The 25233-nt window shown below is 37.8% G+C and overlaps 2 protein-coding genes and 1 long non-coding RNA gene across 4 annotated transcripts; 1 reads left to right on the plus strand and 2 right to left on the minus strand.

The window, feature by feature from the left end:
- Positions 1–346: 346 nt before the first annotated feature.
- On the minus strand, positions 347–10003 carry LOC137744149 (uncharacterized). 2 transcript variants are annotated; one of them, XR_015954295.1, is made up of 9 exons: positions 9637–10003; positions 9156–9351; positions 8472–8850; positions 7870–8232; positions 7303–7423; positions 6216–6974; positions 6009–6099; positions 984–1359; positions 347–849 (listed from the first exon to the last, which is right to left on the minus strand). It is a non-coding gene; the product is annotated as an uncharacterized LOC137744149 (long non-coding RNA). The 2 variants fall into 2 exon arrangements; XR_011069594.2 differs by lacking the exons at positions 347–849; positions 984–1359 and adding an exon at positions 4214–5181 and having other exon boundaries at positions 9637–10002.
- Positions 10004–15077: 5074 nt separating this feature from the next.
- Positions 15078–18134, minus strand: LOC137746302 (uncharacterized). The gene is made up of 2 exons (XM_088680908.1): positions 17802–18134; positions 15078–15658 (listed from the first exon to the last, which is right to left on the minus strand). The coding sequence occupies exons 1-2, from the start codon at positions 18132–18134 to the stop codon at positions 15098–15100; spliced, it is 894 nt and encodes a 297-aa protein (XP_088537034.1). The 3' UTR covers positions 15078–15097.
- A 2095-nt stretch (positions 18135–20229) lies between these two features.
- On the plus strand, positions 20230–23448 carry LOC137744987 (isocitrate dehydrogenase [NAD] catalytic subunit 5, mitochondrial). Its single transcript, XM_068484826.2, has 7 exons — positions 20230–20520; positions 21054–21374; positions 21459–21620; positions 21709–21783; positions 22092–22201; positions 22285–22357; positions 22957–23448. Exons 1-7 carry the CDS (start codon positions 20326–20328, stop codon positions 23146–23148), a joined length of 1128 nt encoding a protein of 375 aa, XP_068340927.2. The 5' UTR covers positions 20230–20325; the 3' UTR covers positions 23149–23448.
- Positions 23449–25233: the final 1785 nt, after the last annotated feature.

Genomic DNA, 25233 nt, shown 5'->3' on the forward strand with positions numbered 1-25233 from the left:
AAGGGATACATCAAAGGAGACAACACCAAGTACATTGCGCCAAAATTCTTCTCCTCACATCAACAACAAGAGTATCAGAAGATTGAAGTCAAGAAAATCCATTCCCAGGACAACTTAGCCGACCTCTTCACCAAGTCTTTGTCGAAGACGATGTTTCAGACGCTTGTTCAAGGTATTGATATGTGTAAACTTTTTTATTTGTAAATTGTTAGTTCTCTTTATAATTATGTCAAACTCAAGGGAACAATCCCGAAGTATACTCACTTGATCACACAGAGAAATTCCTACACTCTCTCTCTCTCTCTCTCTCTCGTCACTAAAATAGGTCACAACAAAAATTCTAAACAAAAATCATCGTTAAATTTACTTTCATGTATTTGTGTTGGACATTTTACATGCTTGGAAATGAAATCCGTTCTGGCTGCCAATTTAGACATGAAACCAACGCCCTATAGCTTCTCTCACACTCCAACATGAGGAAGATGTTCAAGCACTTCGCAAAACTGAAACTGAAAGCGTGGGATGATGACATACGGAGGTGATTGAAGGACAAGGTTGGTACGACCGGGTGCCATTGTAATACCATTAAAATGTATCTGAACAGGCAGGGATCAAAACCCATGCATAGATGGGGAGAGGAGGGGAAGGGATGGAGAATACCATGAACAGAGTCCTACTAAGCACCAATCGGCACTCTATTGGGAACATAAGTCGATACATACACACACACAACACACCACATCATCATATTCTCAAAAAAAAAAAAAAAAAAAAAGGAAATGCATGTTTGCTATAAGCCTACCAACGCTTAACCTATTTATGCTACTAAACCTCTACTAAAAAAATAGTCTACTTGCCAAAAGCCAAACACAAGTAAATAATTAGAGGCACAGAGGCTATCGAATATACACTTAACGTCAACATTACAAGTTGTTCCAAAAATACAATACGAACAAGTAAAAACACTTATTACATATCTTAGCTAGAAGTGACTACCTCCTTGACAAGTCGTTGTGTCGATCCATAGAAGTTACACAATCTCCTCCTACCTACTTCAAGGGTAGGGTCACTTCACCAGACCCCCGAATTATAGCCCACCTTTTTCCTAGCCTCGTTCCTCGCGACTTTCTGCATTTAGCTGCTGCTTAACCTTCAGCTGCTATTCTGAGAGAGAGAGAGAGAGAGAGAGAGAGAGAGAGGGCACCATTGAAGGCGGCAGAGAAGAGAAGGCTGGGCAACACTTGTTTGGGGTATTTCTCTTGCGACCAAACCCTAGTTGAGTAGTTAGCTAGGGTCTTCCCTTTCCCCTGATATATGATTCTTTGTCTGTTCTCACTTTTTTCCTTCTTGCAGGGCAGTCTAGTGCGGAGAAACAAACAAAAAACACAATAAGGTTGCTAGTCTAACAATTTCCTTGCCGACATGAGCCAGAGCAAATCATAGGGTATCGCGACACTCCCCTCCCCTCCTATTTATTTCATTTATTTTTCAATACTAAGGTAATTAATATTAAGTGCATATCGGATGTCCTCCTTTGTTATATATTGGACTAGATTATTGAAGCGAATTCGAGTGGATTGGATTGATCTCTAAAGTTATCAACCCATACCTAGGCATCCCTATTGAAATTCAAGTTATGTTACAAGCAAAAAGAAGATATAAAACTCTTGTGTCCATCCCAACCAACTTACTTAGGTCTGGCTAGAATAAAGAAAACCTATCAACACAAGCCAACTTTGTTGACAACTTGGGGGATAATAGGTTGCACTGTCATGTAATTAACTATTGTTTGCTTAATTTTAATGAAGATGGATATTGATGCATTATCTTATTTATCGTATTTGAAGGACAATATATAGGTTCAAAGTGAATTGGTTACTTATGATCCAAAAGGATGTTCGTAGTCAGGGAGTAGAACATACATGTGTTGCTCATGCAGTCGCACAGACGGTGGAGGCCGCCCTGGCTTACAACTATGGGGTTTGCCCAAGGGTCTCCGTGAGCGACTTAGCACTCAATGTACGTGCGCCCTACACATTTGAAGTAGAACCACACGCTGGCAAGGACAATGGTTCATCCTCTTGATGTGAAGAAGCTCGTGAGTCTAGGTCAGTAGATTACTTTCAATTCATAAGCGAACACGGGATAATGGTGGAAAATTTTTGGCGAGTCGAAGAAGGGACACTTATCGAATAAGAGTGGGGGCTCGAAAATAAAAAAACTATTCATGCATACCCACACATACACTTGACCAAATAGAAGAGGAGTCAAAGTTGTGATCCGTGGTTATAAATGGTTCACCAAGCAAATTCCAATTGCACCCGGTATTCCTATGTCTAATCGAATACGGGTGCCCGGTATCAATGTTAATCAGAGGGCTATTGAGATGCAAATGATGAAGGCGTTTCTGACGCATCCCGTCATTGTTCTCTTTTTCTCAATAGATCGGCACTTCCACAATTACAAGCACAGAGTCTACGTGATGTCGCTGGATAAGCCTTGCGAGGCCCATACCCATCCTGTGACACTTCTTGGGTGGGGAACATATGAAGAAAATATCACCGGCTTTGGGTTGAAGAAAAGGAAGAAGGATGAAGCTCCGAATGTGGGTGAATTTTGGCGCATAAGCAATCCATGGGGCAGATTATAAAGGGAATGACGCTCCCTTATATCCACCACATTGCATTCCCAACATTTGACAAGGAGAGAAAAGTCTACCTAACTATGGATGGCAATGTTACCAGCCACCAAGTTATCTCTGAAGGCAGTCAAAGGTAAAATAATTGACTTAATTGTTTTAAATTATAATAACGTGCCCTGAAACCTCGAAGTTAATCTTTTATCGTTCAATTTATTTCATTCTATGCAATGAATCTTCATTATGCCTTAAATTCTATACGTAAGATAGTTGGGCAATACATGGCATTTAGGCTTGTTTGAGTGGCACTGGAGTTCGGAAATGAAAAGAAGCAGCACATTGGTTTTGGTGATGTAGGGTTCTTTCTTAATTGGGTTTGAGCTTTTTGACTTTCTCTCTTGATAGATTAATGTGTTTAATAATGTTAGATATGTTATATATACACAGGATGGAGGCTCGTGCTGGTAATGCATATGAGGGAGCTAGATATGAGGCTGAGAATAAGAGTGGAAAGTTGGCAAGTGGTGATAGTGCTTCCAGGAGAATGGAAACTACTACTACTAGTGTTGTTTCTTCTCTTATTTCTCATTATAATGGGTTGTCACTTGGTAGCAACAAAAGCGGAGGAGCATATGATACTCGTAGTTAATGCGGAAGTTGTTGGAAGGTAAGTTTTCTTGTGTATTTTTAGTATTTGATAACTGAGTGAAAACAACATTTTCTTTTCTTTTCTAATCCAAATGAGTCATGTTTTGTTTATGCAATGTACAAAGGAAGGTCATCGTCTTGTGAATCTTAGGATGGCAGAGATATGGAATTTTAAAGAACAACACATGTTTTGTTTTCCTTTAGCATGTGTTGCCCTTTAAAATTCCATATCTCCACCATCCTACGATGCACAAGATGATAACCTTCTTTTGTACAATGCATAAATATCAAAAACAAAACGTGACTCATCTGGATTAGAAAAGAAAAGAAAATGTTGTTTTCACTCAGTTATCAAATACTAAAAATACACAAGAAAACTTACCTTCCAACAACTTCCGCATTAACTACGAGTATCATATCCTCCTCCGCTTTTGTTGCTACCAAGTGACAACCCATTATAATGAGAAATAAGAGAAGAAACAACACTAGTAGTAGTAGTTTCCATTCTCCTAGAGGCACTATCACCACTTGCCAGCTTTCCACTCTTACTCTCAGCCTCATATCTAGCTCCCTCATATGCATTACCAACACGAGCCTCCATCCTGTGTATATATAACATATCTAACATTATTAAACACATTAATCTATCAAGAGAGAGAAAGTCAAAAAGCTCAAACCCAATTAAGAAAGAACCCTATATCACCAAAACAAATGTGTTGCTTCTTTTCATTTCCGAACTCCAGTGCCACTCAAACAAGCCTAAATGCCATGTATTGCCCAACTATCTTACGTATAGCATTTAAGGCATAATGAAGATTCATTGCATAGAATGAAATAAATTGAACGACAAAAGATTAACTTCGAGGTTTCAGGGCACTTTATTATAATTTAAAACAAACAATTAAGTCAATTATTTTACCTTTGACTGCCTTCAGAGATAAATTGGTGGCTGGTAACATTGCCATCCGTAGTTAGGTAGACTTTTCTCTCCTTGTCAAATGTTGGGAATGCAATGTGGTGGATATAAGGGAGCGTCATTCCCTTTATAATATACCCCAATCATTGCCCCATGGATTGCTTATGCGCCAAAATTCACCCACATTCGGAGCTTCATCCCTCTTCCTTTTCTTCAACTCAAAGCCGGTGATCTTTTCTTCATATGTTCCCGACCCAAGAAGTGTCACATCATGGGTATGGGCCTCGCAAGGCTCATCCAGCAATGGCACATAGACTCCGTGCTTGTAATTGCGAAGTGCTGATCTATTGAGATAATGAGAACAATGGCGGGATGCGTCAAAAGCACCTTCATCATTTGTATCTCAATAGCCCTCCGATTAACATTGATACCGGGCACCCGCATTCGATTAGACATAGGAATACCGGGTGCAATTAGAATTTGCTTGGTGAACCATTTAAAACCATGGATCACAACTTTGACTCCTCATCTCTGGTCAAGTGTTTGTGTGGGTATGCATGAATAGTTTTTTTATTTTCGAACCCCCACTCTTATTCGATAAATGTCCCTTCTTCGACTTGCCAAAAATTTTCCAACATTATCCCGTGTTCGCTTATGAATTGAAAGTAATCTACTGACCTAGACTCACCAGCAAACCGATAAGCTAATACGATAACTGTCATCTCAATTTCTTCATATGAAGAGGATGAACCATTGTCCTTGCCAGTGTGTGGTTCTACTTCAACTATGTAGGGAGCACCTACATTGAGTGCCAAGTCTCTCACAGAGACCCTTGGTCTAACACCGTAGTTGTAAACCAGGGCGGCTTCCACTGTCTGTGCGACTACATGAGCAAGCAACACATGTATGTTCTACTCCTTGACTGCGAACATCATTTTGGATCAGATCTAACCAATTCACTTTGAACCTATATATTCTCCTTCAAATATGATAAATAAGATAATGCATCAATACCCATCTTCATTCAAATTAAGCAAACAATAGTTAATGACATGAGAGTACAACCTATTATCCCCCAAGTTATCAACAAAGCTGGCTTGTGTTGATAATTCATCACTAAGAACGAATGGACATGGACGACATTCTGAGGAATAAAAAAAAAAGGAAGAATTGACAAGAAAGATGGCAATGGAGGGAGGAAGAGGCAACGTAAGGGACTCTAAAACAATAAAATTAGGGTTTAATTTATTTCATTTCATTTCATTTGATATGAACATGAATCAAAACCGATAGCTAAAAGGTTACTTCAAGGCCTTGGTTGGTCGTCTCTAGGGATATGGATTAGAACGGGAAGCCTACAAGTTGAAGGTAGATATTGAAGATGGTTGAAGAATGATCCCTACTATTTATCATGTTATCTCCCTTTCTCCTACCCTACCACCAATTTGAGTGGGATTGGGACTGGGATTGGAATTGGAATTGATAGGTTTTCTTTATGCTAGTCGGACCCAACTAAGTTGTTTGGGGTGGACACAAGAGTTCTACATCTTCTTTTTGCTTGTAACATAAATTGAATTTCAATAGGGATCCTTATGTATGGGTAATAACTTTAGAGATCAATCCAATCCACTCGAATTCGTTTCAATAATCTAGTTCAATATATAACAAAGGAGGACATCCGATATGCACCCAATATTAATTACTTTAGTATTGAAAATAAATGAAACAAATCAAATTAATTATCTCTTAAGTAGTTAGTTAGTAAATAAATGAAATAAATAGGAGGGGAAGGGAGTGTCGCAATACCCCATGATTTGCTCTAGCTCATGTTGGCAAGGAAACTGTTAGACTGGCAACCTCATTGTGTTTTTTGTTTGTTTCTCCGCACTAGATTGCCCTGCAAGAAGGATAAAAGTGAGAACTAACAACAGACAAAGACAAAGAATCATATATCGGGGGAAAGGGAAAGCCCTAGCTAACTACTCAACTAGGGTTTGGTCGAAAGAGAAATACCCCAAACAAGTGTTGCCCAGCCTCCTCTTCTCTGCCGCCTTCAATGGTGTCCTCTCTCTCTGTCTCTCTTTCTCTTCTTCTCAGTAGCAGCTGAAGGTTAAGCAGCAGCTAAAGGTTAAGAGAGAGAAAGACCATTGCCAAGGGCGGCGCCCTCCCTTTCCTCTGATAGAAACCTTGTTGTTAGGGTTAGGGGGCTTTGGTGGACTTGTTTTGTTTCTGGGTTTTACCATCGGTTTTGTCTTTTTCTTTCTCTCCTCCTCTTTCTCTTTCTTTTAATTTTTATGATGTTCATTCCTTCCTTCCTTCTCACTTGTAAAGGCTCTTTCGTCTCCATTAATTTAATTCAGACATCTCCTTTTTATCATTATTATTATTATTTTATGTCCAATTATACTTGTAAAACATACATTGCCAAGTCTGAGACTATGATTATCAACCCACATAAATCTATAAATGCTGTATTTTTATTTCATTTTTTTTTTCCTTTTATAATGAAATCGGATCGGAGGCATGTTTTCTTGGTTAAAAACCACCGCTGTAGTGGCAGTTTGGACATACTTTGATTTTGGTTAATGCAAGATGGATGCCCGCTAACACCTACGTTATTAACTCTACTTAAAAACTATGGAATATGACTGACAGGATCAAGTAAAGCTACTTGAATCAAATATAATTTTACTAGCACGACAGGACATGAGGAGATGCACAGGGGAACTACCTGGAAGCACCATTGCAAAAGCCTGTTCCAGACCGTAATTCCTGCTCAAATCAATAGTAGAAGATTAAAGTAAATACAATGTCTAAATGCCAACAAAGTCCACGACAAACTTTCACACAGAAGGTTGAAGATTATTGAAAGGAATTATCAATTTGACGAAAGAAAGAGCTAACCCCTCATTGATTCTGATGCCAAATTGGCGAAAATCTAAGTTCTAGTCATTCCCAATAAACACAATACATCCAAAATCTAACCACCTCACGAAAAAAAAAACTCGTATTGGACAGAAAAAAAAATTATGAAACAAATATCAGTAGCTAAATTGATATACAATAAAACATATTTTCAATAAACATCTAGAGACCTTACCAAAGTAAGCCATCAACACTCGACAGATGAAAATGCCATGCTAAATAAATACTCTTCTTGCATGATCAGTATTCCCATGAAAAGCCTCCCTTCTTGCATAAACTCCAAATAGCAATAAATCCTATTTGCGTATAGTGCCAAAATAGACAAGATCAGTAATTTAACTATTACCCCAAACAAGATCAGGAATACTATCATACAAATCCGTTAGTCATTAAGAAAAGGTTCTCTATAGAGCATGTCAGAAGGTGCAATAATTTATTTTCATGAATTGACACACTTCTCACACATGCTACACCAGGTATCAATGCATTATTGGTACATAAATGTACGCAGATATTTATGAAAACTTTCCAGTTTCGTCCACGTCTCTCATTGAAATCACTTTAAAATCTTTTTATTTATTTATTTACTTACTTTTATGTTAAAAGAAAATGATACGGTATCTCAAAATTTGGAAAAATTGACTAAATGAGGCCAAACAATTCATAGCATTAGAATTTCAGATCTTAAACCAAATGGAAGATATTATGTGTAGGGCATTGGAGGATCCAATATAACTATTACTTGATGGTCACTCTTTAAGACGAACTTTCCTAGAGCTCGAAATGGGGTAAGTGAACGGCTGTTAGGATTCAAATTCATAGCAGATAGCTCTTCAGCAACCAAAGCAGCATCTTCTTGGACACAATTACGTGGAAAAGCAGATAAACAGAGCAAGGTAGCACTAGGAAGAAATCCACCAGGGCGGCCTGTTCTTCACTCGATGTCATTGGTGGTACCCAAGAGAGATGCGAAGCTGAAATTACTTTTACTGCCTCGTGGTTTGCTTAAAAAATGATCAACCGTTCTCAAACATGTAATATGGGATCTGGCAATGCCTCCAAGCTAAGGACTTTTTCAGCTCAAGTTGAACTGTTTGCAGATATCCTGCCCCAGGTAAGACAATTATAGTATTTATTGATGAAATTTAATTCACAAAATACAAAGAAATGAAGAAAACTTTTTCTTCTGCAAGTTTAAAAACATTTCATAAAAATAATTTCCACTTTCACTGTGGAAGCCAAATTTCTTTATGACAAAACATAAATGGACAAAGAAAGTATGAACATACATGCAATGCAACAAAGGGTAAGATTATGAAGGTGCACTGCTAATAGGACCCTCACCGCAGAGAGCTTTTCCCGCCGAGGAAATCAATGAATTGTAACCCTAGAGATAAACGGGCCTCAGACGAGCTCAAGGAAAATAGGTAGTGGTTGACGTTTTTGTACAATATGACTCGCGAAAGGTGCCCCATCTGCTTTTTCCCATAAGTTTACCAACATTGTGAGAGGCAGCAGCAGCTGTTACATGTTCGAACCCAAAATAAAGCAGTATCTGTTCAACTCTGTTGGGTGAGGAGTAAAGGACAAAAGAAACTGAATTCAATTTCAGCCAGCCACATTTGCCATCCAAGCCTACAAAAACTGAGAAATGTATCAACCAGACCAAGTTCTAGTTGAACAGTGGCAGGGGATCTGGAGGAAGATTTCCTTCGCGGCAAACCTGCATCAACCCGCACCACATTCAAAGTTGGAACAAAAATAAGTTAATCTTAGAAGCAAAAGTTATCTCATGCTGCAAGCAACACAAGACAAAAAGTAGGCATAGACAAAAGATTTAGAAGATACAAATGCAAGTAAATACTCAAGAAATCTAATTCATAAGTAACCACCAATTCTAGAGCAGCCACTAACACCCATAAGCAGAAATAGAACAAGGCACTGAAGTTGTTGATAGTGGATCATCAGATACAACACCAGCACCACCTTTGCCATCAGTCATCGCATGTTTGAGTATAAAAAAATCACCTGAAACCGCAACCGCAAGGTCTCTGGGGACAAGTATACGAGAGCGCTAGCTTTAGGTTGTCCATATGTAGTTCGAAAGCCATGTACTTTGCAGGCGAGAACAATGTCCACCAGCAGATTTTAGTTTACCATTCACCGATGTAATGCAAACCTCGAAAGTCAGGCCCAGATAGCTCAGCAATGTCCGTCCTCCATTCTGCATTACAAATAAGCGAGAAAATATTTTAAAAAGCTTCAAGCTTTCAACCCCTCGCCCTCTCTCTCTCTCCCTCCCTCCCTCTCTCTCTCTCTCCCTCTCTCTCTCTCTCTCTCTCTCTCATCAATTCCCTACACCAAAACAACTTTTATTGATAATATTAAACTAATTGTTGCTGAGAGAGAGATTACAGGAAGGAAAACATGAAAAAGTTTCATACTTTAAACTAAAATTTAACAAATAGCAATTTAGCATGAGAATCGAGGTGGAGCAATAAATAAATACCTCTACAAACACTTGCAAATTAGCAATGTCAATTGTCGCCGTCGCCATGAGAATCGACCGGAGTCGACCCAAACCCCAATACATACGCCTCAGCCTGGGACCGGACATCCTCTTGCTCATTTTCTTGCGGGGCGCTGGCGGTGGTGATAAGAGGCGGCGGGTCGGGTTTAAAGTGTGACCCTCAACCCACGGCGTCGTTTATGACGGAGAAGACGGTACAGTGGATGGGACTGGGACTGGACTGGGAAGTGGGAAACCATTAATGGTATGGATTATTACATTTTTCGTATTCCGCACGCAAAACTCAACATTATTAGTTTCTTGTTTTTACTTTTTAAGGAATCTTTTCCAAAGGCCTCTTCCGATTTCCAATTGTATTTGAGTAATCCATTTGGTTCCTAAATTAGTTTTTCTCTATTCTTTTTTACGTTAAAATGGTATGTGTTTTTATAGTAGTGAACGTTGGTGGTCGGTTGTCTAAACGTCGAATTATGAAGTGCATCTGTGAGTAACTAATTATAGAACACCTCATTTCACTTGGAAGTTATTGAAGTGACATCTTTGGGCGAAATAGTTGAGGGCTCTTCGCCTCCAGAGACTTTGGTATATAACCAACCACCCAGAAGCATTGTTGTTTACTTGTCACAATTGAAGGTGCTTTTATGTTGCTAGATTCTATGACTTTAGTGTTGTTTACTTATCCGAACTAAAGATATCGTCCGGTTGTCAACACAATGATATTTACTTTTCCAAACTGAAGATGTGTTGACGGGAGGGTTAGGATAGTTAGTATTATTCTCGGGTGTGTGACAAGTGTTTTGCGTAGAGCGAGGGTTTTTGCGTATAACAAAATATGTCTGTTTATCAACAAGTCACATTTCGAATTTACGATAGTTGAAGGCGTAGAGCGAGGGTTTTTGCGTATAACAAAATATGTCTGTTTATCAACAAGTCACATTTCGAATTTACGATAGTTGAAGTTTATGTCGATAACATAATTCTCAACGGGACTCCTCAAAAGCCAAAAAAAATTGTCGCGCACCTCAAGTCAAATTTTGAGATTAAAAAACTTTGGGAAAACTGGATATTGTCTCGGCCTCGAGATCGAACATTGTTCTGACAGTATTCTAGTCCACCAATCAAACTATACCAAGAAGGTGTTGTGTAGCTGTTAATAGGATAGTGGAAGCCTTCAAGTACTCATATGGTCATCCGAACAGAATCTCCTTGTGAGCGTTATCTTTTTGTTTGGTTAGATGTGGTGGTTATATATGTAGATAGCAACAGTATTGTGTTTTTGTTGGGTTTGTAATCATGAAAATGTATTTCTTATGGATGATATTCCCCGTTTTATTTTATTAATGAAATACTTGTAGCATTCCAAGAGGTTTTGAAGAAAAAGTGATTAAAAAACTTTCCGACTACAATTGTGCTATTTGATTGGAAACTATCATGTTTAATTTTTCGGCCATTTAAGTCACGTAACTTGCGTAGTAAGAGCTTACTTATGGACGAGTAACCGTATTACTCTCTAAAGAGTGTCGTGCGCATGTCAAACAATTTTAATTGACAGATAACTAGCTACTGCATTAGTAGTGCAATCGATTAAATCCAAGAAATCACGATTCATTTCTACTGAAATTGGCCGTGCACGCAAAACTCAAAACTCAAAACGCAAAACAAAAAGTATGCTTGCCAAAAGCCAAACACAAGTAAATATTAGAGGCATCAGATGATACACTTAAAGTCAACATTACAAATCGTTCCGAAAATACGATACGCACAAGTAAAAACACCAGATGATTACATATCTTAGCTAGAAGTGACCAACTCCTTGACAAGTCCGTGTGTCGATCCATAAAAGTTACACAATCTCCTCCTACGTCTTCAAGGGTAGGGTCTTGTTGTGCCTTGGCCCGTTCGTTAGTGCGGAACCGAGATTCAGATTACAACCTCACCAAAATCACACACAGTTGAATAGTTTAAAATACAAGAAATAAAGACACAGAGAAATTTACGAGGTTCGGCAAAAACCTGCCTACGTCCTCGGAGAGATATTGCTCTTCACTATGAGAAAAACAGTACAAGTTACACATGAGTTAAATCGACATAACCCAATCCCATAACCCTTGTACACCCACTCACAGAATTTTCCCAAGAGCCTCACTCTACCCCAAGAGTTCTTTCACAAGAGATCTTCCACTCTAGCTCTCTTGATTTCTCTCACCCATGCCCATGGTAGAGCCAAATGCTCACACCATCTCTTTTGGATGCTTTCCTTCTCTCATCCATATCCTTGTTTTGCCAAATGCTCTCTTTTTATGTTTTTCTTAATCCAAGCCTTCTCCCACAAAACATGGCTTTGAAAAAGCCACAAAACATGGCTTTGAAAAAACCACAAAACATGGCTTTGAAAAAGCCACAAAACATGGAGCAATTTAAGCCACAAAACAAGGAAACATTTGGCCATTATCCAACAATCTCCACCTTGGCCAAATTGTACCAAAGTCCATTGGCCTTACGTACCAGCATGCACACTCTGAATCAACCTCGTTGGTCCTGTTCCGATTCAGTTACTGCCAATGCATGTGCAGTTGCTGCAAGCTAAAAATCACCATTTAGCTTCAGACAGGATCTCAACACATCCTCGTCTCCTCCAGCAGGTTTTCCTCCTCTTCATTGTCTACAACCTGGAAACTCTGCAGCGCGCCTATTTCCAGCAACAACCCATCGAGCCAGACAAAATTCCCACACTTCCTCCTACCTCAGGACCTTCTCATCACCTGTGAATCTCATAGCTCCACCTGCTGCAAAACCCCTGCAACACTTGAGACTAAACATCACCAGGAGAAGTGTTGTTTCGAGTACCTAGAGGGCATACTCAAAGTCTTCCACCACAAACTTGCTAACCCGGCCTTGCACCCGTAGCACTGTGGACCCTTGCCTCCGGAACCGGATCTGAACCTGCTGTCTCTCTCAGATCCTCTTTCCAATTTTCTTCCACGATTTCAACCTTGAATAGCTTAAGCAGTGTTGTGCCCACCATCATCCATGGTCTCTTGTGTGTATCATTCCACACCAAAGAAGCTTGCACCTGCTCCAAACTTACTGTTTCTTTCCTTGCAGTAAAGTTTCACAAGGTTCTCGTACAAATCTGAAAGTGAGGTAAGAAGAAAGAGGCCTTTGTCTTCTTCCTCAACATCAACTTTCGCAGTTGATCCAAGCATCCCTAAACACGGCTTCCATTTCTTCAGGCTTCCATTACTCTCCTTTACCAAGAGCAAAACCGTCTCTCCCTTTAAACTGCTCAACTGAAAATTCCATGGTGAACAACAAATCTGGACCTCCAACGAACCAAAGCCACCAACGATGCTCTGATACCAATTGTTGTGCCTTGGCCCGTTCGTTAGTGCGGAACCGAGATTCAGATTACAACCTCACCAAAATCACACACAGTTGAATAGTTTAAAATACAAGAAATAAAGACACAGAGAAATTTACGAGGTTCGGCAAAAACCTGCCTACGTCCTCGGAGAGATATTGCTCTTCACTATGAGAAAAACAGTACAAGTTACACATGAGTTAAATCGACATAACCCAATCCCATAACCCTTGTACACCCACTCACAGAATTTTCCCAATAGCCTCACTCTACCCCAAGAGTTCTTTCACAAGAGATCTTCCACTCTAGCTCTCTTGATTTCTCTCACCCATGCCCATGGTAGAGCCAAATGCTCACACCATCTCTTTTGGATGCTTTCCTTCTCTCATCCATATCCTTGTTTTGCCAAATGCTCTCTTTTTATGTTTTTCTTAATCCAAGCCTTCTCCCACAAAACATGGCTTTGAAAAAGCCACAAAACATGGCTTTGAAAAAACCACAAAACATGGCTTTGAAAAAGCCACAAAACATGGAGCAATTTAAGCCACAAAACAAGGAAACATTTGGCCATTATCCAACAATCTCCACCTTGGCCAAATTGTACCAAAGTCCATTGGCCTTACGTACCAGCATGCACACTCTGAATCAACCTCGTTGGTCCTGTTCCGATTCAGTTACTGCCAATGCATGTGCAGCTGCTGCAAGCTAAAAATCACCATTTAGCTTCAGACAGGATCTCAACACATCCTCGTCTCCTCCAGCAGGTTTTCCTCCTCTTCATTGTCTACAACCTGGAAACTCTGCAGCGCGTCTATTTCCAGCAACAACCCATCGAGCCAGACAAAATTCCCACACTTCCTCCTACCTCAGGACCTTCTCATCACCTGTGAATCTCATAGCTCCACCTGCTGCAAAACCCCTGCAACACTTGAGACTAAATATCACCAGGAGAAGTGTTGCTTCGAGTACCTAGAGGGCATACTCAAAGTCTTCCACCACAAACTTGCTAACCCGGCCTTGCACCCGTAGCACTGTGGACCCTTGCCTCCGGAACCGGATCTGAACCTGCTGTCTCTCTCAGATCCTCTTTCCAATTTTCTTCCACGATTTCAACCTTGAATAGCTTAAGCAGTGTTGTGCCCACCATCATCCATGGTCTCTTGTGTGTATCATTCCACACCAAAGAAGCTTGCACCTGCTCCAAACTTACTGTTTCTTTCCTTGCAGTAAAGTTTCATAAGGTTCTCGTACAAATCTGAAAGTGAGGTAAGAAGAAAGAGGCCTTTGTCTTCTTCCTCAACATCAACTTTCGCAGTTGATCCAAGCATCCCTAAACACGGCTTCCATTTCTTCAGGCTTCCATTACTCTCCTTTACCAAGAGCAAAACCGCCTCTCCCTTTAAACTGCTCAACTGAAAATTCCATGGTGAACAACAAATCTGGACCTCCAACGAACCAAAGCCACCAACGATGCTCTGATACCAATTGTTGTGCCTTGGCCCGTTCGTTAGTGCGGAACCGAGATTCAGATTACAACCTCACCAAAATCACACACAGTTGAATAGTTTAAAATACAAGAAATAAAGACACAGAGAAATTTACGAGGTTCGGCAAAAACCTGCCTACGTCCTCGGAGAGATATTGCTCTTCACTATGAGAAAAACAGTACAAGTTACACATGAGTTAAATCGACATAACCCAATCCCATAACCCTTGTACACCCACTCACAGAATTTTCCCAAGAGCCTCACTCTACCCCAAGAGTTCTTTCACAAGAGATCTTCCACTCTAGCTCTCTTGATTTCTCTCACCCATGCCCATGGTAGAGCCAAATGCTCACACCATCTCTTTTGGATGCTTTCCTTCTCTCATCCATATCCTTGTTTTGCCAAATGCTCTTTTTTTATGTTTTTCTTAATCCAAGCCTTCTCCCACAAAACATGGCTTTGAAAAAGCCACAAAACATGGCTTTGAAAAAACCACAAAACATGGCTTTGAAAAAGCCACAAAACATGGAGCAATTTAAGCCACAAAACAAGCCACAAAACAAGGAAACATTTGGCCATTATCCAACAAGGGTCACTTCGCCAGACCGCGAATGATAGGCCGCCTTTTTCCTAGCCTCCTTCCTCGCATCTTTCTGCGCCTAGCCTCCTCCTTCTCCTTCTCCCTCTCCTCCTCCCTCCAGATCAGGTACTCCTTCGTCCTGGCATCGGCCTTCTCTAGACCAGCATAAAAATCTTCCAAGTCAAAAGGCTCATCAGATAATGCAACCTTGCGACCATCACCATCAGTCAAAAGGTAGAGACATTCGGGAAAGGGGGTTTCATCAACGGGCATGTCCTCAGCAACTGGCCATGGCCATGGTGGCATAGCGGGAAATTGATAGGCCGCCTTGTTTTTGTTTGGTGAACGATAGGCCGGCTTTTTGGCAGCCAGATATCTGTTCTTCTTCTTAGCCTTATAGCTCGGTTGATGTGCATCCTCGTCCTCCTCCTTGCCAGTAGAATTTCTAGTACTTATGAGATGCTCTGAGGTGTTACACACCGATAGTTTGTTATATTGGGAAACAAGGGCGGACACAGCACCAACCGTAACTCCCTTGCACCAGCAGCCTCCATCGATTACCTCTGCAATGCACTGATATACCAATCACAGTATTAATCATACAATTCTTTGCCAATCAAACCCTAAGAACTGAAATTGCTTCATGGATCTCATAATAATAATTAGGACCTTAATTCAAACCCCAAAACTGAAATTTAGAGAATTAATTCAAACCCAAAACTGAAATTTAGAGAATTAATTCAAACCCAAAACTGAAACTTAGAACATTAATTCAAACACCAAAACTGAAATTGCTTCAACAATGGGGGGGGGGGAGAGAGAGAGAGAGAGAGAATTCTGTTTACCTAATCGATGAGATCGAGCCTGTGTTCGCCTTTACTCGTTCGTTGGTTGCCAATTAAACCCTGTTTCAGAAACCCCAAAAAAATCGGTTCATCATCCATGTTAGCTGCTAGAACCAAACCCTAAATTAAAATTAAACTACAAAAATAGAAGCAAACTGAGATAGCAGCCAAACCCTAACTAACTAAATTAAATTAATTAATTACAACAAATATATTTAAGCAAATCGAGTACCTGGTTGCTCGGTTCGTCGTTGGATCGGATATGAGATGGTGACGGAGAGAGAGCTTCGTTTCTGTTATTTTCGTATATATAGTACTAGCGCAGTATACGGTTTTGATCCCCATATACAGGCCCTTTTTGCAAAGGATTCCCATTTTTTTAAAATAAAATAGGAATTATCGAACCTTAATAATTTAAATTATTTATTTTGTACGTCTCGATTTATAGATTATTTTTATACAAATTTAATTAAATCTAAAATTATTTGTCTATTTAATTATCACAGTAAAATTATATAACAAAGTATTCGTTAATTTCTTTGAACCCAATTAATCTCAAATATTTCTAATTTGGCTAATATTTTGCAAGGATGATCAATAAGATACAACTTGAAAAATAAACAATTCGGATCATCGATATTCCCTCCCTTTCCGATTTTTCTCTTATTTTTTCACCCACCTTATATTACCAACCCATAAAATGTAAAAAAGTTTAATTTCTCTTTCCACCCACTACTATCCCAAAAATATTCCTATTTTCAACATTTAAAACAAAACCACGTAGTGCAGAAACTCATTGGTCAGCAACAACCAAGCTCATCGTTGCACAGTGTTGGCGTTCTCCTCATCGCTGGCCAAACCTTTTCTTCCTTTCCCTTCTCTTCTTCTCTCTTTCTCTCTTCTCGTCCTTTAATACATAAAGAACGTCTACCAAGAACTTATGGGATTTCAAACTTTTGGATGTTATTGTCAAAAATTGAAAGCCCTCACCATATCCGTTCTTTCCCAAAAGCTAGCAGTCATATGAATTTCAAAGATTTCCTATACAGAGCATCAAAAGGTACCATATCAAGGGTTGCATGGAAACTGTTGTAAGCAAATTCCATCAAATGCTGATAATTGTCCCAATTACCATTGAAATTGCATTTCATTGGCTCTCAACATATCCTCAAATGTTTGATAGTTATCCCTGGTTGTCTGTGTATTTGAAGATGAAAACACTTAAAAGTAGTTGAATACCCTTAATTTGTTGGGGAAAAAAAAACTCTTAAATTTAGAAGTAAATAGGGCATCACAATCATAAACAATTATTACAGTAAATTCATGCAACCAAATGTGTTTTGTCTCACTTTGAGTTTTACCACAGTCAGTTTGTGAGATGTACCTTTCAAATAAGTTTCCTATTCGAGACATTCGTTTATTCATTGTGACGACGATTTCATCAACTACTTCTAATCATCACTAAAGACCTGATGTGCCTTCTAATTGAGTATTTATATTTATTTAGGAGTGAGATTGTATAAATCTTAATAGATTATGTATAGGATTCATATCAGTGGCGGATCCAGGATTTTAAACTCGGGGGGTCCCAATAGTAAAGGTTAAAAAATTTATAGACAAAAATAACATTGAAAAGTTAAATATAATACATTTTATTCAAAAATCATTTGCATAACAATATTACAAGCTATAAAATCCTAATTCAAGCGTCCACGACGAGGTTTCATGGTCTGAAAATGTTCCATGATAGCTTCATTACCAATACATGAAAAAACATCTTTCTCAATGTAAACAACTAAGCTGTCACTCAACCATTGATCTCCCATTTTGTTGCGAAGTGGACCCTTAATGATATTCATAGCGAAAAATGCCCTCTCCACTGAAGCAGTTGCAACCGGTAAAACCAAAGCCAACTGAACAAGCAAATATACATATGCAAATGTTCGATGCAACCCTTTCTCCACCATTTTCTTAGCAAGCTCATTAATTCCCCGCAATTGAGAAAAATCATTATCAGAACGCACAAAATGAATGTAAATATCAAGTTGATCTTGAAGTGCCGATCTATCTCGATCCGTGAAATCTTTAGGATACATATGAGTAAGGCGAACAAGCTTCTCTTTATCAAAAGCTACAAATGAATCATTCGGACTCAAGCATGCCAAGCAAATAAGTATACAAACATAAAACACATCAACAATCATATCAATAATAGACTAAAAATCTCCACCAATATCTAATATAATTTAATTGAGATTAGATTAAAATACCAAAAAACTTACTTGAATTTGGAACCAAATAGTGGTGGCTTGGAGTTGGAGAATTGAAACAAGTGGAGGTATAATATTGGAGTAATGTAATTATAATATTGGATTGGGTGGGATTAGAAATTTAGGGTTTTGGGTGAATATAAGAAAGATGGGGGGATTTGGGGGAAAAGCAGTGGAAGGAACGGGGAAAGGAGAAGTGAAAGGGACGACAAGAAAGATGGCCCTTCAAAAAGAATATGTAATTGGTGCCTTGTGGACCAATTTCAAACGTTGATTTCATTGGTTTAACAAAAAAAAAAAAAAAAAAAAAGGGCCAAAACACTGCGTTTTGGACCAATTTTTTTAATGTCCTGTTTTCTTTCTTCTCCCCTGTTTTCTTCTTCTCCGTTGCAACCTGCTGCTGCAGCAACACAGACAGTCTGCACAGGCCTCGTGTTCGAGTACGAGGGGTCCTCCGGAAAATTTCTAGCAACATTTTAGGATGGCCGAGGGGTCCTGGGACCTCCCAGGACCCTCTGTAGATCCGTCCATGATTCATATGAGATCTTATAGATCTCTCCTTGTACAACTTGTATTACTTAGAGAGCTAGTTTCTCTTTCCTCTATCACCATAAATAAAGGCACAAAGTGGTGAAAATCACATAACAGAATTCACCAACTCTCTTTTGTGCCGTAGATTCTCCCTTGTTAGTAAAATAGGTTTAGAACACGTGTAAGTTTTTTATTTATTCTGATTGAATGAAAGTAAAAAAAATAAAATGATAATAGAAGCATCATTTAGTGTTATAGTCTAGTGATATTCTTATGCACTTAAGTGTTATGTTCGAATCTAAAAATTTAACAAGATTGCAATCAATTTATTTTTCCATTTTTACTCCAAATATATTGTCATTTATGAGAAATTTTTCAATGTGTGGAGAACACGACCTGATACATCAAACACCATATTACAATTGATTGTAATTTTTTTTTTTTTAATATCATTTAGATTAACCATCTGTGCCTTTTTAAAATTTGATTAAAGTGCTTTGACCAATAGTCACCTCAAGCTAAATTACATGTCATTATTATATTTTTTTAAATTAAAATAATTTTTGAATTTATCATTTTATCTGCATGATGCACTTTTCCTTATTTAGTGGAGATATTAGTAATTAAACTATATTTTCTCTTCTTCTAGATATGTTTTTTAAATCACAATTTTTTTTTATTTTTTTGTGGTTATGCAAACATTTAATATTATTTCTTTTTCCAAATCTTTTTTTTTTTTAAATAATTGGTGATCAACATAAAAGCTCTGTGTAATTTTTTCAATATTTTTTTTTTTGCTGGTTTTTTAAATATAGTTGTTGACAAATTATTATTAGTTACAATACATTACATATATATTATTTGCGGATACATTTGAATTTACAAAAATCATTAATTGGTACATTTATTTGCAATTTTGGTACGTTTGATTTGATACATATTGTTAATATTGGTACATTATTTTTATTTTGGTACGTTTAATTTTGTACACATTGTGTATTGATACGTTTATATTATTCTCAATCGTATTTTCTCTTAACATACTGAAAGAAAAACTTATTTCGGTATGTTTGATTTTGTGGGATTTAAAAATATTTTAAACTATTTTGGAAAGAAAATATCTTAAATCATAGATAATTATTGCCAAATTGTAGCATTATTGTGAAAATAAATTGAATCTAAAGAACTCTTTTTTTTAACAATTATCTTTAATGGAGAAGAGTGTAATCAAAAGGCTAGATTATAGGAAATTTGTTACAATTTAATATGCATATAATACCAAAATTATGACAAAAAGAAAGTTTAATTAAATCACTAAAAGGCATGAATGTTTGATCTAAAAAATTCAAAACTGAAGCACCTATATCAAAAGATTTTTTTTTTTTAATTTTAACTAATTGTAATTGTCTAATGACGCTTAATATGTCAAGAAGCATTCCGGCACATTAAAAAAATCTTTACTTATACTTATGTAAAAATAGAAAAAAGAAAAAGACATATTCCTCCACTCTGACTGGTCATTTGGTTATAAGAAGACGCCCAAAAGTCGGGACTCATTCTTTTCCGATCGCCAAATTACACACAATCAGCGACAATGGCTTCCCACCTGTTGAGGCGCGCCTCCAGCCACTTCCTCTCCGGCGCCGCGAACCCTGGTCATAGCTTGCTGTCGTCATCATCCCCGTTATCTCAGGCAGCTAGGGTTTTCTCCTCCGCTTCCACTCCGATCCGAGCCACCCTCTTCCCCGGCGACGGTATCGGTCCCGAGATCGCCGAGTCCGTCAAACAGGTCCTTATCAGATGTCCATCGCCTCCTTCTTATCAAATTTCCGTTTAAATTCTGTTTCTTTTCCGTCAAGATTGTATGTATAATTTTGTGTTACACAATACACACGCTCACAAGTCAAATCAACTTTAAATTTAGGGTTTTGAAATCTATTGGAAAGTATATTTTTCATGGAATATTAGAATGGAATTAACATAACATTATTATTTTGGCTTATCGATTATGTATATTTATTGTTTATTCAAAACGGTTTTGTATTTGGATGATATGATCTATTGTGAAAGTTTCCAGCCGAATTGTTTTTGTTTGTTGATGTGTTTATTCATTTTCGCAAATGCGAATTCGGGAGCTAGCTACACATCGTAAAAATGTGATTACATTTCCCAAAAATGGATAGTTCAAGTGCGAAAAGGCGATGTGTGTGCTTAGTACAGTGTCCTAGGAGAATAACTATTCAGTGTGTGAGGGCCATTGTTTGTATTTTACTCTGTTTTGGTTTGAAGTGTTGATGCAGTTCGCAATTTGCACTGGTGCAGGTGTTCAGAGAAGCTGGCGTGCCAATTGAATGGGAAGAACATTACGTTGGGACTGAAATCGATCCTAGAACACAGAGTTTCCTAACATGGGAAAGTTTAGAGTCAGTGCGGAAAAATGGGGTAGGCTTGAAGGGTCCAATGGCCACACCAATTGGGAAAGGTCATCGTTCATTGAACCTTACTCTAAGGAAAGAACTTAATTTGTATGCAAATGTCAGGCCTTGTTACAGCCTCCCTGGCTACAAAACTCGATATGACAATGTCGATCTTATCACTATTCGTGAAAATACAGAGGGAGAGTACAGTGGACTTGAACATCAAGTAAGTGTTTACAGAATAAGCGGATGAATATAGTCAGATTTTCAATTTACATAAGTTTGATTTGGTTCTTTGTTTTGGTGGTAGGTGGTGAGAGGTGTTGTCGAGAGCCTCAAGATCATCACCCGTCAGGCAAGCTTGAGGGTGGCTGAGTATGCTTTTCATTATGCTAAGTCCCATGGAAGAGAGAGAGTCTCTGCAATTCACAAAGCAAACATTATGCAGAAAACTGATGGTCTTTTTCTTAAGGTTCGCCAATTGTTAATGTATAAGTTTTATTGTTCTTTATCACTTTTAAAGTATGCTCATATCAAAACTGGTTTGGTCATTGTTTCAGTGTTGTCGTGAGGTTGCAGAGAAGTACCCTGAAATCAAATATGAGGAAGTCGTCATCGATAATTGCTGTATGATGGTATGAATAAATTTCTTGATTCAAGTTTTATGGAAATACTATTTGTGTGCATGCGTAACTTGGTACTTGGTGTCAACTAATGCAACATAGTCCTTGATCTAAGTGAACATTTAGGATGTGCCTTACAGCTTTTTAGCAACAATACATTGAGAATTTGGAAAAATTCACGTTAAACATGTAGTTTTGGATTTTTCTTTATATATATAAATAAAAAATAAAAAAATAAAAAAAGAATAGAACTAAGTCAACCCGACACTATCTAATGATAAAAGTAAGGCAGTGCTAACTAATGATTTTGTTTTATGCAGCTTGTGAAGAATCCAGCACTTTTTGATGTGTTAGTGATGCCTAACCTCTATGGTGATATTATTAGTGATCTTTGTGCTGGGTTGATAGGTGGTTTGGGGTTAACGCCAAGGTATGTTGTATATATGCATTTTTTTTTTCCCTTTTGTAATAAGAATAACAAATCATCTGACATCGTTTGCCTTGCTTTTACAGCTGCAATATTGGTGAGGGAGGCATAGCCCTTGCTGAAGCTGTACATGGTTCAGCACCTGATATTGCTGGAAAGGTTGGCATTCCTGAACCTTTAGACGTTCAATTTACTTTATATATAAATCCATTCTCCGCGGTTAAGGAAAACGCTTTGTGTTAGGCCCGAGTGTCTTTTTCTTCTGGGAGAGGATCTTCTCATCTGTCCCAACTTCCATCCCATAGTTTGGTATTTACTAACTGTAGATGTAGCCCTCCTTAAGAGGATTAACATAGAAACAAACTTGGTATGGCCCTTGGATGGGAGGAATTGTCTTTCCTTGTAACAAAAGTTGCATGAAATTGAATGCTTTGGACGCTTTTCTTCTGTTGCCTTATGCTTGAGATTCTGCATAGATTTGTTTTTTACACTACCAAGATTCCGAAAGGCCTCTTATCCTTTTGGGTACTCTGGCGGTGTTTGGCACATCTGGTCCCATGAGTGGATTGGAGGCAAGCTTTGAAATTTGTTGCTCAGAGTTATGTCGTGGTGTACCATGATAATGAAAGCCATTCTAGGATTCAAATCATCGATTACATTTTATTGCGATTTGTTTCATTACTTATGAATCTCTCCCGTAGAAATATCTTTTATCAATACGTTTCCTTGTAATTCATTATTTGATTGAAATTTCGTAGAATTTGGCCAACCCAACTGCCCTGCTTCTGAGTGCTGTTACAATGCTACGCCATTTGGAGCTCCATGATAAGGCTGATCGGATCCAAAATGCGATCCTCGGCACAATTTCTGAGGGGAAGTTCCGAACTGCTGACCTTGGTGGCTCTTCATCAACTTCTGACTTTACGCAGGCAATCATCGATCATCTTTGAAAGGATGCGGCTAAGTAGGATTTGCATTTTTGGATTTGTAGTCAGCAGATTGTTGCGACCCCTATTTGGTTTTTTCAGTTGTTTTTTAAGGGGAATAATATCCCTTTGCGTGGATATCCAAAAGAGATTTGCCCAGTCGTGGAGAGATATGAAGGGCAAAAGTTTTGAAATCAAAATATTTTGATATTTCACATATTCATCTTATACAATATTTTTCAAAATAAACTTGTTATGTCCTAGGGGCTTTCTCCAATGGGCTTTCCCCTATATATTAAATAATTACCACGATGATATGTTGTATTTTTGCCCTCTCCCTTCAACTTAGTCTCATAATTCATTTATTGTTATTATTTTTAATACTACTAATTTAAACTAACAAGAAGGGAATACTTAGTATTACAGTCTAGTAATATTTTTTTATTTATTTTTACTTGTATGTGAGAAATTATAAGCTTAAATTTAGAGAATAGTGAGTTCGCAATCAATTTATTTCTCACCATCTTAATGTAAATATATCGTTTTCAAAACTAACGGAGGAGGTTTGAACCTAGAACTCAGGATTGAAGAGGAAAGCCTAATCACTTGTCTATAATTTCTTAGAGAAGAAAATTGTAGCAATGATCTCTCAATTTTAACTTAATTGGTGTAATGGTCTTCCAACTTAAAATCCATGACCATTGGTCTATTAACTCCTCAAAACATGCACATATGATCCTTTTATTCAACTCTGTAAGAATTTTCATCAAAATGAGTCATGTGCCACGCACATGAGGCTGAATCTAGAGGCAAATATGGAAAATCAAATGAGAAAAATTGTAGCAATGATCCTTCAACTTTAACCTACATAGAGAAATGGTCTATCAACTTTAACCCAATTAGAGAAATGGTCCCTCAACTCTAACTCAATTATAGTAATGATCATTCCAACATAACTCATTTTGACATAATTCTAACAGAGTTAACAAAATTGACTATAGTTGCACGTTTTGATGAGTTAAGGGATCAATGATATGGATATTTAATTAAGAAACCATTATTTCAATTGAATTAAATTTGAGGGACTATTGCTACAATTTTGTCTCTTAGATGGATTAGTATTCAAACTTGCAGTTTGAAATTGTGCATACAATACACCCTCTAAAAGTGTCATTGGATGATTTTATGCTTACTTTTACCCAACACGATCCTTTCCGAATCCTTTTGGTAAGGATCCTGGGAATTCATAAATTGTGTTCGTTCATCGTATATCGTGCAGTCAATTTTTGTCAGGTATTGTTTGTATTTAATTTTAAATAAAAATATAATAATTTATGATCCCACAATATACGATGAACGGATATGATTCACGGATCCCCGGGATCCTCACAAAGAGGATCCGGCGAGGATTCGGATTCTACTTTTAGCTACTCCCTTTAGAATTCAATTTTAATCTCGCTTTACTCTCCTATAATTCAAAAGTCACCATGTTAAGGCTGGTTTGGTATTGCTGTGCCTTGAAAAAAAATTGCTTCTGCTGTGTTGTGAGAATAAACAACTGTGAAATAAAGCAGCAAAGTGTTTGGTAAACTTTTTTGTCAAAGTGCTTTTGGAAAAAAAAAGCAGTATTATAGTGTTTGGTAAACTTTTATATAAAACAACCGTGACTGTGTGAAATGACCAAAAAGGACATAATACTATATATGCCATTAATTTAATTTTCTTAACAAATAAAGGTGAATTACTAAATATACTTTATTTTTAAAAGAAAAATATTTATAAACTTTATCGTAAACATATAATTCAATGTTTAACAAGAAATCATAATTCAACGTTTAACAAGAAATCATAATCCAACGTTTATATTGCTTTACATTTTCAGCTTTTTTTCAAAGCTCATTTTTGCTGCTTCACATTTTCAACTTTTTTTCACTCAAAGCTATGAAAATAAGCTATTTTAAGTATTTACCAAACACTTTTTTGAGCTCAGCTTTTTTTTTATACCCATTTTTTATAAAAACACCTCAGTAACAAACCAGTACTTACTCTTTGAAACTCAAAATTCGCTTCATCTTGCACTCCAGAACTTGATTTTGAAACTTAAAAATC

The sequence above is a fragment of the Pyrus communis genome, chromosome 12, assembly GCF_041283825.1.
Source record: "Pyrus communis isolate YQ-2024b chromosome 12, ASM4128382v1, whole genome shotgun sequence".
Classification (NCBI taxonomy): Eukaryota; Viridiplantae; Streptophyta; class Magnoliopsida; order Rosales; family Rosaceae; genus Pyrus; species Pyrus communis.